The following is a 13,315-nucleotide window of genomic DNA, read 5'->3' as shown; positions in this document are numbered from 1 at the left end:
AGATGGATTGTTGTCTTTTTACTCTAGAGAAAGGGCCTTAATGGATGATACTTGTAGTCTTCTTTAACCTCTCGTGATGGGACCGCCTCTTTCCCTTCCTTTGAGGCCTTGTTCGTTCCCTTTCTCTCTTTTCTTAAACAATTTACTATTTTCTTAAAAATAAAATAAAAATATGGCCTACTCTATGTTATAGGGGTAGTAGCGAGACGAATAATAACACTCAACACCTCCCCAAAGAAGCATAGCGGCGCTTGGGTTGTTGGCTTAAGGAGCTCATGTAGGGTCTTGCCATTCGTTGAAACCAAGGTTCAAGCCCGAAGTGCGTGCGTCCCTGAATTGACCTCTTGCTGGCTCCAATGCTTGATGATCGCTTTTTGCATTGAAAATCGTGCCAATCTGTTGCAAATGCTTCGTACTACAGTAGCTTTAGAGCCACCTATGTCGTTTGAAAGCCATGCTCACCGAAAATTGGCCATGCGATAGGTCCCTCTACGCTAGAGAGATTTGATTTCCATGTTACACGCCCTCAACGCCTATGTTGCAAGTTGGCCTCCATACTGACAAAAATTGTTTGGTCTCCGTCTCTATTATTGTAGCTTGTGGATGACTGCGGTGTCGAAGCTGACGTCGTGCTGCCTGCGGTGGGAAGCAGGGCTCAAGTGGTGACGCAGGAGGCAGAGGACTCGAGGAGTTTTCGCGCGCCACGACACTGTCGAGAAAATGGGCACGGACACTGGACTAGTGCGGCCCCGCACGTTTCTGCAATGCAAAGCACATGCCTAAATTCAACTCACAGAAACAGAGACGACTCAGACGAGTCGAGAGAGAGAGAGAGAGAGAGAGAGAGAAGAGAGAGTGGCACACAGAGACTGAGTCACAGACATATAGTACATGCTACATACCCAAAAAGTGAGGTTAGGCTAGACTCGTTCGAATTTCGGCTGTGAGTGGCACACAGACAGAGAGAGAGAGAGAGAGAGAGAGAGAGAAAGAGAGAGAGAGAGAGACTATTCAGCATGTGCCACTGTGCTTTTGCTTAAACAATGTGGATCAATGGCGGGCTCCTGCCGTAGACGAATTCTAACACGAACGTGGGTTGTTCTATTTGTTTACAATAACGTTTTATAGAAATCCCCGCATTGCAGAACTCTCTTCTTTTCCCCTGCATATCCCTCTTCTTCCCCATCCCCAGCTTCCCCCCCCCCCCCCCCCCCCCAAAAAGAAAACCACACACACACACACACACACACACACACACAGAGACAGAGCATGGATTCCAATGAAAAGCTTAGCCATAGCTTGTTTGCCACCCCCACCTCTGTGGCCGGCGATGACGATCCCACTTGTTTGAGAATTGCTAGATCTGGTAGCTCAGCAACTAGCATGGAAGCTTACATGCAGAGCTTCCTACAGCAGCAGCAGCAGCAGCAGCAGCAACAGCAACAGCAACAGCAACAGCAACAGCATAAGGGTTTGATTATGAACACATTGAGCCCTCAACTTCCCCCTCCTGTTGCATCCATGTCCTTGCGGGCTCGCGAGAGTGCATCTATGTCCCTCAAGCACATCTTTGATCAGCAGATGAGCAATGGTGCTTCTTCCAGAGAGCAAGAGTGCAAGTCTACCACCCAAGGGCAGCAAATGGGAGGTAAGTGAGCTCCTATTTCTCCCTTGTACTCTGTTCTGAGGGGCGCTCCAAGGACTGGCAGCATAGCCACACCATTTGATTAGAAAAATTGCATCACCTCATACTCACTGGGAAGCACCGTCTTGTGCAAGACACCGATGTTTTTTTCCATCTTTATGTGATACCATCTTCTACACAGGATTTCAAGGCATGAGGAATCAATCCATGCCTGACCTTCACAAACGCGTCCCGGAGCTTGATCTCTCGTTCAGAAGAGCTCATGACAGCAATTTCGCAAGCGCCCAAACAGGCTTTGGCTCTCCCATATCTACACCCACACCTTCAAGCCAGGATTTGGTGTCTCAAGCTTCTTTGCCCATGAATAGTCAGCTTATGCAGCATAACCACATGCCCCAAACAGCGGCTTTGACAAGGTATTCGACCTTTAACTCTACACAAACGGTGGCCTGCACAAAGCTGTGCGTATTTACGCTGGATCTTGTCGATTGCAGGCTCACGACTCCTTCAAGCAGGCCGCCTACAGCTCAAATGACTGTCTTTTACTCTGGAAGTGTGAATGTCTTTGATGATGTTCCTGCAGACAAGGTAAGGCCACTCCTAATTTCACTCTTTGTCGATGCATGTATGTGCTTGGCATCTGTATGCGAAGAGTATCGAACAACTAGAGCTGATGGTATGTGAATTTGTATTCATGGAAAAGGGTCTGAATTTGAGCAGGCTCATGCAATCATGTTGTTAGCCGGGAACTCTTGGTCGACCAACTTTAGATGCCCTACTGTACCCGCCGGGTCACTGACCTCTGTTTCCACAGAGGTGATGGCAAAGGAGAGGGCTCTTTCACCTATGAAAGCAACAGTCTCAGTGCACGAGGCCCTGCCCTCTGCTACCAAAACTGGCATTGCAAGAAATGTCCCGAACTCTATTTCAGCCGCACCTGGTCTTTTGTCTGTAGCCTCTCCTCCGCCATCACCAGCTCCTGTTTCTCTTGCTGATGGTGCCAGTACTCCGCAGGCGGGCGCACCAGCACGACGACCTCATGCTGGAATAGGTACAGGTTCTTCACATATTTTTTCCTGCACTCATGGCTGCCTGTGCACACAAATTCTTTTGTTTATTGTGCATATCTAGGCTTTTTGCCCCTTACCAATGCAAATATGGTTGTTGCCGTCTACATTTCAGCAAAATTCCTCCTCTCAAAGAATCATCTGACTCAGTTTGCCTTCTCTTTCGTGCGTTGCTAGAGCCTTATGTTTCATATACATGGTCAAATAAGCATGAAATCACTTCCTTTTCCCTTGCTAGCTGGCCCTTCTTGTTCATATCACAGAGTCAGAGTTTAACCATAAGACTCCATTTGTAACACTTGAATATTTTCATGAATGCAGAGCTTCCTCATGCCCGGAAAGCGTCGCTTGCACGATTTTTGGAGAAAAGGAAAGACAGGTAAAAACAAAATTTTCTCTGTTATGGAAGTGGGCCTTTCTCTCTGGAAGGGTGTGCACAATTTTTTTTAATTAGTATAGACAGATGCTTGTGAAGGATTGTTTAATCAGGTCAACAACCATAAGCTTGCATGATGATGGATGCAATGTCTGACTAGTCTATCTTTGCATCTGCAGTCCTTAAAACAATGGAAATTGTGCCTCTAAAGTCATTATTGGGCATTGACTTCTCGTGCAAGGGCTTGTAATGTCAAATGTGTCCTGTATGTGTCACTTAGGACTGCCAGAGCATGCTCTGCTCTTGCCCGTATGTGTGCGAACGGTTGCGCACATACATGCATCGCCAGAGCATGCTCTGCTCTTGCCCGTATGTGTGCGAACGGTTGCGCACATACATGCATCTCTCACAAAAAGACCATGCAAATATGCATTGCTTTGATCTAAGGATCATAGATGGATAGTCTCGAACAATTTTAACACTAGGAGCCACCACCCAATTATTCTTTTCTGGCCTTTTTACGGGTCTGCCTGTAGAAATGGATGTGTTATTAGTGGGCATACTTGGGCAGTTTTGTGGGTGAAAGAAGGCTTAATTTGACACAGTTTTGTGAGTGAAAGAAGGCTTAAATTTGAGAAGTATAATGGTTTAATCAACTTGAAAATTCTCTTTGGAAATCCAGATTTTGTATGGTTGTGAAATGCCGGAAAATTGTATGTTGCTAATGGGATTACTATTTTCTTCTAAGCAGGGTGCAAGTGCAACAAGGAGGCGACGACGGAGAGAAGGGGGGAGGAGGTGGAGGGGAATCAGCTAGCTGCAATGACAAGCCTCATGATCATCCCTCCACAGCCTCAAGTGGAAAGAAGCCCTGCATCCGGTCGCGGTCGAGGTCACCGTCGCCATCGCGGAGCACGAGCAACACAAGCAAGAGAGGCAACAATGGCACCAACACCAAAATCGACAGTGTGGAGGAAGAATCATCCCCAGCTCAGAAGGGCATATTGAATGAGCATTGCTTTTTCCATTAAGCACTACTGAGAGAGAGAGAGAGAGAGAGAGAGAGGAGAGAGAGAGGGAGTGAAGATTCTCCCTTTATGAGGAGAAAAATTGGGCACATGTTTTTGTCATATTGTTCAAAGGCTTGTTTTTTTTTTTGGTGCTCTCTTTAGGGTAAAGGAGTAAGTTGTAATACATGTGCCTTTTAAAAATCATGCACGCCCCAATTTAGAGACAAAAATTTGGAATATGCTAGGAATCTTGCTTATGTGTCTACTTGTGATTTGCTGAAAATTGTACCATTATTGGGCCTTGGGTGTTTCTAACCCCAAAAAGACCTCAAAATTTGAACTTTCTCAAATTGACTGTCCAAATTAAATCAAAAAAATATCAATCTTGGTATTACGTAATTAGCCTTTGCATGAAAAATCTCATGCAAATTTCAAAATTCAAATCTGATCAAATTTGCAAAATCCCACCCAAAATTATACTTCTTTTCTTGAGTGTCTCTAAACTTGCTCCTCTACCCTAGGAGGAGGAGATCGATAGCCCTTTATAAGAAAAGGGGAAACTAAAGTTTTCTATGAAAAGGACCTCTCATGTGCAACAAACGTGTAAATTATCCTCACTTAACAAACTTTACTATTGTGAACCACAGTCAAACCTCTTCTTTTGAATGGTACTCTCTCTTTATACCACCCACTCACTACCTAAGGGTGGGTTCATACTAGGCAGTGGAAGAAAATTGCAAAGGGGCGTCAATGCTCCATGGCAAAAGTTGATTGGTTGAAGTTGAGGCACTCTTTCGTAGGGCTTTCCATTTTTCTTCCGAAAACCCCCCTGGAAGAGTTGACGGCCTCTCTCAGACCTCTTTGCTTTTTCATTGATTCGCCTCCACACTGTTCACACTAGGTGGCGGCAGATTTGCGAAGACTTCTTTCTTCCGCCGGCTCAGACTGAACCCAATCTAAAATACCTAAACACCTTCACAAGGCAAGCACATGCTACACTTTCAAAGATTTCAATCTTAACATAAATAATTAAAAGTACAAAAACGTATGGAAGGCGGTGGAGGGAACAACAAATCAATCGATAGGCCAGTTTGGGCCACTAGTATAAAAGAATAAAATAAGTTATGTAAGATTTGTGTTTATTATTTTTCGACGACTTTTTTTTTTCAAAGAGGAAAATACAGAATTTGTAGGTAGAATATTTACAATCTTTTTTTCCCCCCCCCCCAACAAAGCAGAGAAGATTATATTATCCGAAAGAGGGAGCAAAAGTTACAATTCAACTAAGTACGATGATTGAGACGGGAGACTCTCCCACATTACATACCATCTTACATAACAACGAGATCCATAAGTATGAGTATTCTTGACTCAAGTACATCAGAAATTCCCCTATGCCACCTCATATGCCTGTAGTGACTATTTGATTAGATAGCTTTTCCATGAAGTCTTTAGCTTTAGAGATTGCTTCATAGGTTTTCGCAATAGCTTGTATGTTAAACACCGTCATGTTTTGAATTTCTTTTCTCTTCCAATCAATCAGTGGCAGATCTTGCTCATCATCCGATAATCCCAGCAGAGTCTTTGCTGCATCTATCTACTATCTTTTGACTTTCCACACCTTCGTGAGTCTTTTCATTTCCTAAACTCACTCTCCACTTACACACTTAAGATTTTTTTAAAGGCTTCTTATTATTTTGAGATTGGAGACCTAGTTTCCACAGACAACGGCCGACCAAGCTCCGACAACGTGCAACTTTCCATCGGCATAGTGTTGTGAGAATTTGTGATTGTGCCGTTTTTGGTGTAGTTTTCAAACTAAGCCCGTTGCATGCCGGTGAGTTCTCCTTTTCTCTCTCCTGTCTGCACCTCACTCCCTCTCACTATAGGTTGCTGTGAGCCGTCGTACTTGTGATCAAATTCGGTCGGGAGTTATTGAAAACTAAGCCTTGTGTGACCATGCCCTAAGAGACCTAATGGGGGCTTACTAAATTAGGAATATTTTCCTAGAATGGAAAGACCCAAGAGACCTAATGGGGGCTTACTAAATTAGGAATATTTTCCTAGATTGGAAAGACCTAAGAGACCTAATGGGGGCTTACTAAATTAGGAATTTTTTCCGTGATTGGAGAGACCTAATGGGGGCTTACTAAATTAGAAATATTTTCACTAGAAACATAGGAAGTGGACATCACCTTTTTACATTATAGATCGGCAATACCATTTTTATAGTGGGACTTCCTTAAGGTCAATATATGTGTAATTGGTTGGCAACTAGGCCCCCATGTGAATTGGCTCTTAAGAACTAGATAAGGCCATTTGCTATTTATAGAAAGTGGATATCTAGTCCAAGGTTTGTCTTGAAAGATTACTTTACTTCCTTAAGGTCAATATATGTGTAATTGGTTGGCAACTAGGCCCCCATGTGAATTGGCTCTTAAGAACTAGATAAGGCCATTTGCTATTTATAGAAAGTGGATATCTAGTCCAAGGTTTGTCTTGAAAGATTACTTTAATTTTTAATTGGATGTAAAAGTCTTTGTGCTCTTTCATTCTCAATGCCATCTGTGTGCTCAAAAAGCGTCTTCTTAGAAAATAAACTCAATTAAGTCATTGAAGGCCAAAATTGAAACTTATAAAAAGCCTTAAGCAAATTCAACAAAATTCTAACATATTTAGTGTAAAAACCAACTAAATATGATATATGTGGGGCTAACATTGAAAGTGGGGTTTTTATTAAGGGGTATCTTAGGAGATGCACCTTTGTTGAAAGCTAGGAGGACAACAAGGAACATGGATGGAAGAAAAATCCTATGATCTCTGTCGCGACGTGGCACGAGTGTTCTGCTTTTTCGCCATGCCATGTGAACGCTCCAGGCCAGCTAGCCGTGCATGATTGGTTGCTTGCGCGTTTCTGCAGCTATCGTCGCTCTGTCTGAATCCAACCTTATTAAAAAAAAGAGTAGTGCGTTGTGGAGGGGTGTTGTGGGTTAGGTCAACACATGAACATCATACACAGCAATAATAACCATCTACTCCACCATACTTCATTAACAACAATTCAGACACAGTAAACCTAACTACTCTGAATATCAGAGTAAGCAGAAAATACACTGAATAGTTGCTGCACTGTACCATCATCATCGCATTCATATCAGAGAACAGATACATCGTGCGCAGATACATTCCCCACTTTTATAGATAAATCCGACTTAACTACCCAGTCACAAGACATTCAGCAGACTGCAACTGAAAGACAACTACATCCGACTTAGCAAAATACAGCTCAGTAAATATCCGATAAGTCAATATCCGACTTAGCTATTCAGAGCCAGTTTCTAACATGTGCCTCTCAACACATGGCACGCCCCGGTGGTAGATTTCGCAGAAATCTGACCCGGATCCACATATCCCTTGATCAGGAATCCACCCTCTGCTGCACAGCTTCTTCCTTACTCTGGTCCTCAGCATTCACTTTATGATCCACCAGCTCTGCTTCCTTTACTGCATCTGATTCTGTTGCATCAGCTTTTCCCATTTCCACCTCTTGTGCTCTATCTGCAATCTCAGTATCAATCTGCTCTTCTGCCACTTTCTCCTCAGCTACATCCTGCAAAAAACTATTAGTAAAATTCCCCTCTTTCTTTTCTGACACTGCAAGCTGCTGTCTCTTATTCTCTTCCATCTGCTGAACCTGCTGCTTCAAACAGTCTCTCTCCTTTTGCAATTCCTCCACTTCCTTCAACAATTGTGCTTCTACCTCATGCACTAACCCTGCCTTTAACACCTCATATGGATACTTGATGACAAATCTCATTCTTTCCTTGGTCTTTTGCCACATCTCCTGTGCAACCAAAGCTAACTGCTGCTTGAGAATAGACACTTCTCCTTCTTTCATTAATACCGCACTCAAGCTAATTTCCTCTTGTGCCAACATCTGTTGCTCTAATATCTGCAAAGGTTCCAATCTCAACCTCTGCATCTCCACAGTGACCTGTAACTCTGCATTCCTCTTTGCCATGTCTTCCAATTCCAAAGCAACCGCTGCCTCCACTTTCTTAGTCCATTGCTTAAACTCCCCCAATGATCTCTTCACTTTTGCTAACTCCATCTTCTGTTTCCCCACTGTTTCCTCCATATCCTGCTCATACTTTACTTTCATCATAGCTATCTGCTCTTCAAACTCTTTCACCTGTGACACCTGTTCTTTAACCTCCATCAATTTTTCTGCATTCCTTTCAGCTTGCATACTCTGAACCTTCAGCATATTATTCTGCTGCCTCACAAATTCCTGCACCTGCTGCAGCATCTGAACTACTTTATCACTGTCCAATTTCCCAGTATCTACTGATACTCCAGAGACTTCCTCAGTACTGAAATCTAATCTAGAAAACACTCTGCTGACTGGTTCAGACTTCTTCCTCTTGTTGGATAATGTGAAAGCCTTACCAAGCCTTATTGGTGTTTCCTCTGCTTTTACCTGCATTGGTGAATCAACATCCATGGTACCAAATTCTGCAAACTGCATTTTTGCTGTGATTTCTTCAAAGGCCTCTCCTGGAGTATATTTGGCTTTCACCAAATCCTCATAAGCCTCCATATGCTTAGCATTAAACTTCACAAATCCTGTCTTTTCAGAATGCACCATGATGGGATGCTCAATCTGAACTGGTTGCTGCTTCTCCTGCACCAGTTTTTCTGCTTTCACAGGCCACCTTGCTTCACCATTCTGTACTCTCTGTGCAAAAAAAAACAATGCTGACAAGTAACCACATAACCTACTATTTGCCTGTGTCTTCCTCTTGTCTGAAGAATGAATCTCTGCTGCCAACTTTTCATACACCCAGTGAGCCCAGCTCACTTCTCCTCCCTGCTCTGCATAGCTTAATGGTGCAAAGTTTTCTTTTGACATATAATCAAACTTCACTATAAAGCATAGCCTCTCCAAGTACCACTTAAGCTGCTCTCTCCTAGCATATGCCACATTCTTTAACATGTAATACTGCCTGCCTCCTTCTCTTGGACCAAACTCTTTTTTCAGTGCTTCCTCTGAACACTTTGGAATAGGTGTATTAGGATGCAAAGGCAGCTTGAACACCTCAGACACCAACTCCACATTGAGTACCACATGCGGTGACACTCTCCCCTTAGTCTTCCTAAGTATTTCCAACTGAGACTTTGCATATACATTGTTTTTACATTCTTCCCAAGGCAGAATGGCAAACTCATACAATCCTACCTGTTGCAACCATATGGCGTTGCGCTCTGCCTGACAATCTATGTCAACTTTGAAATCCATAAAAGGGTCCATTAATGTTTGCATCACCTTACCTTCTGACACAGGAGTCGGCATTGGCGTTTCCTCTTCTGCAGAGTCACTATTTTCGTCTGCACTGCTAACGTCAAGCCGCATAGGCAAAGCTTTGCTTCTCAAACGTCGCCCCGAACCTTCGGTCTGCTCCTCATCAGGCTATGGTTGCATGGCCATCAATTGCTTTGCTTTCGGCATGGCAGGACTGAATAAAGCTTCTTCAAGCGAAAACCCGAATGCTCCGCGCTGCTGCATGTGTACTAAACTTTTGTTGCATGTATGATTATACTCGCTGCACCATGCACACATATCTCTACCCAGTATCCTTGAAGTGCTACGAAACTTCTTTTCAGCACACTCCCCGAAGTTATTAGTCCGGCCTAATAATTTCTTATTAAAAATTCCGACTTGGTCAGTTCCGACACAGGTACTCTTCCAACATCTGCAATGTTGAATCGGATGTGCACTTTGGAACTGCCTGCTTCCTCCAACCCGTGAATTATATGGGATACTATGAAAAGACCTCCTCAAATCCATGCAAACCAGCATTTTACCTTTTCCTTTTGCTGATTCTGAATCTCCTGACTGTAGGGGTATTACAGTTATGCAGGCTACACTTGGCCAGTCCAAATGAGGTGGCTTTCCCTGAAATTTCTTCAGCCTGAAACCATTAACTGCCTTTTCCACTCTTGTACCAAACACATCAGCTATGATGAATGTCCCTTGTCCTTTATCCTGCACAATCTGATATGGTCCCTGATATCTCAATGACAATTTACCAGGATGTGGTCCCAGCTTAGAGTTGTACAACATTACCCAATCTCCAACCTGAAAGATCTTGAACTTCACATTCTTGGTCACCCATGCTTGTCTTCTTCTTTGTATGACTTCAGTAATGTAAGAGCTTACCAACCTATCCTCCTCCAGCTGCATCAGATACTTGTTCCTGTGTAGTACTGACAACTTTGGAGACTGCTTCTCTGCTGAGACTCTTAAACTTGGTACCACAAACTCCATAGGAACCACAGCTTCCAGCCCATACACCAGCTTGAATGGTGTCATACCAGTAGTGACTTTGAAAGTTGTTCTAAAGGACCATAAGGCAGAATCCAACTTATCATCCCAATCCTTCTGATTCTCTATCACAATCTTTTTCAAAATCCTTACCAGTGTTTTGTTAGAGCTCTCAGCCTGACCATTAGCCTGTGGATGATATGCTGTAGACTTCTTGTGCATAATCATATGTGTCCTTGTTAGCTCTGAAATTACTTCATTCAGAAAATGAGTTCCTCTGTCACTTACCAGCTCCACTGGACACCCAAACCTGGTCATAATGTTATGATAAAGAAATCTGGCCACACTTGAAGCTTTATTATCCTTCAATGCTACTGCTTCTACCCACTTAGTGCAATAATCTGTAGCCACTAAAATGTATCTGCATCCCCTCTTGGAAGTTGGTTTGACAGGTCCTACAAAGTCCAAACCCCACTTTTGAAAAGGTTCCAAAGGCAAAATAGGATGATCCCCCATCCTATCCCTGTTTGAATCAGGTTGACCTGTTTTCTGACAAATTACACATCTTTTGGCATAATCATGTGCATCCTTTAAAACTGTAGGCCACCATAATCCAGCCTGCAAAATCTTCTTCCCTGTAGTATCTCCAGAGAAATGCCCTCCTGCTGTGCCTGAATGTGCTTCCTGCAAGACTGCACTTTGCTCAAATTCTGGTACACATCTTCTTATCACTTGATCAATGCCTTTCTTATATAGTGCCCCTGCAATAACTAAATAGGGTCTGGTTTTCAGTGCAAATTTTCTTCTCTGATCAGCATTGAACTCCCTTGGTATAGTTCCATCAGTCAAAAACATCAGCAATTGATCATACCAAGACTCAGTCACAGCGGTCTGCACATCAAACAGCTGAGCATCAGGAAGTGCATCATCTACCCCAATAGGTGCTTCACCTGTTTCAATCCTGCTTAGATAATCTGCAAGTACATGCTCCTTCCCAGGAGTATGCTCAATCTGAAAGTCAAACTCCTGCAACAACAACATCCATCTTGCAAGCCTTCCAGTAAGAAGTGGCTTCTTGATCAAATACAACAAGGCCTGATGATCAACATGAAACACTATCTTGTTCCCCAACAAGTAATGCATGAACTTATTCAATGCATATACCATCCCTAAAGCTTCTCTTTCTGTCACAGGATAGTTTCTTTCTGCACCTGTGAGAACCCTGCTTGCATAGTACACAGGTCTGAACCATCCCTTCTCCTTCTCCTGCATCAGTACAGCTCCTATTGCTATATCCGACGCATCAACAAACACATGAAAAGGCAATGACCAATCAGGTGGCTGCAAAATTGGTGCTACTGATATCATTTTCTTCAACATCTGAAATGATTTCTGCTGAGGTTCATCCCATACAAATGCCACATCCTTCTTTGTTAATTGAGTTAATGGCAAGCATACATTAGACAAATACCTCAAATATCTGGAGTGCCACTTTGTCTGTCCAACAAACCTCATTAACTCTTTAACATTGGTAGGAACTGGTGCTGCTTGAATGGCTTCTATTTTCTTGACATCTATAGCCATTCCTGCTTCTGACACCACATGTCCTAAAAGTATTCCACTCCTCACAGCAATTACACTTTTATAAGGATTCAGAGCCATCCTGAATTGTCTGCATCTTTCAAAACAGAGCTTCAGATGTAGCAGATGTTTATCCTTCTTTCCAAACACTGAGAAATCATCCACAAAGACTCTCATAAAGTCCTGTAAGTAAGGTTCAAACACCTTATGAGCAACAAAATTAAATGAAGGTGGTCCATTGGTTAACCCAAAACTCATCACTGTGTAGGCAAAGGCTCCCCATTCAGTTATAAAAGCTGTTTTATGCTGATCCGACTCAGCAACACTAATCTGATTATAACCAGAAAATCCATCCAAAAAGCTGTACATTTCATGACCAGCTACTGCATCCAACACAGCATCACAAAATGGCATAGGAAAGGGATCAGTAATGGTTGCTGCATTCAATTTTCTATAATCCACACATACTCTTAAAGCTCCATTTTTCTTTGGCACAACCAGTATAGGAGACAACCATGATACTTCATGTACAGGTTTAATGAACCCTACTGCCAGGAGCTTATCAAGCTCCTCCTTCACCTGTTTGGCAAAGTTAGGATTCATTCTATATCTTTGCTGCACAATTGGTTTTGCACCCTCTTTCAAATTAATCCTATGCTGATGTAGTGCTGGGTCAATGCCTCTCACCTGAGAATAATCCCAAGCAAACACATCCTTATAATCAACCAATAATTGCAACAGCTGTGCCAGAAATTCCCCTTGAATGTGTGCACTCACTCTGACCATTCTTGGTTCTGCCTCTGTTCCGAAATTTAGCTCCTGAAGCTCCTCCTTTTCTACCCTGCTTGATGCCCCAAACTTCTTTTCATAGATTTTCTCAGCCATATCCCTGGCCTCCTTTTCTTCCTGCTGAATCTGTTCCTTATCAGACATAGCATATTTCTGGTCCACCAACTGCAACAGTTCCTTACCCTGCACTGTCTGTCCTGGTGCTAAACCTGTATCTGGCTCATCATGTTTCTTACCCTGCTGTAACATGCTTTCCACATCTACTTCAAACACAGGTACAACAGTTGGATTGGCCTTCAAAAACTCTTCCTCTTGGTCATCTGTGACCTCATCAGCAAAATTAATAGTCTGAGCAAACAGTGGTTTCTCACTTAATGGAACCATCTTCCTTCCCCTCATAGGTATGGTTACTTTCTTTTTCCCTTTTTTCAATATGACAACATTTTCTCCCCAGTCCTGTCTTACTTTAGCCAATTTGAACCAAGGCCTTCCTAATAGCATTTCATATGCAGCTGCTGAGTC

At 43.0% G+C, this 13,315-nt stretch overlaps 1 protein-coding gene across 1 annotated transcript; it reads left to right on the top strand.

Annotated features, from left to right (window-relative positions):
* Positions 1 to 925: 925 nt before the first annotated feature.
* Positions 926 to 4,337, top strand: LOC147459779 (uncharacterized). Its single transcript, XM_086510977.1, has 6 exons — positions 926 to 1,648; positions 1,827 to 2,061; positions 2,140 to 2,233; positions 2,366 to 2,696; positions 3,034 to 3,091; positions 3,840 to 4,337. Exons 1-6 carry the CDS (start codon positions 1,270 to 1,272, stop codon positions 4,117 to 4,119), a joined length of 1,377 nt encoding a protein of 458 aa, XP_086367103.1. The 5' UTR covers positions 926 to 1,269; the 3' UTR covers positions 4,120 to 4,337.
* The last annotated feature ends 8,978 nt before the right edge of the window (positions 4,338 to 13,315 follow it).

Source organism: Adiantum capillus-veneris, chromosome 4, assembly GCF_014529385.1.
Source record: "Adiantum capillus-veneris isolate H3 chromosome 4, ASM1452938v2, whole genome shotgun sequence".
Taxonomy (NCBI): Eukaryota; Viridiplantae; Streptophyta; class Polypodiopsida; order Polypodiales; family Pteridaceae; genus Adiantum; species Adiantum capillus-veneris.
Note: the sequence above shows the minus strand (reverse complement) of the source record. Positions and strands in the feature narration are given on the sequence as shown.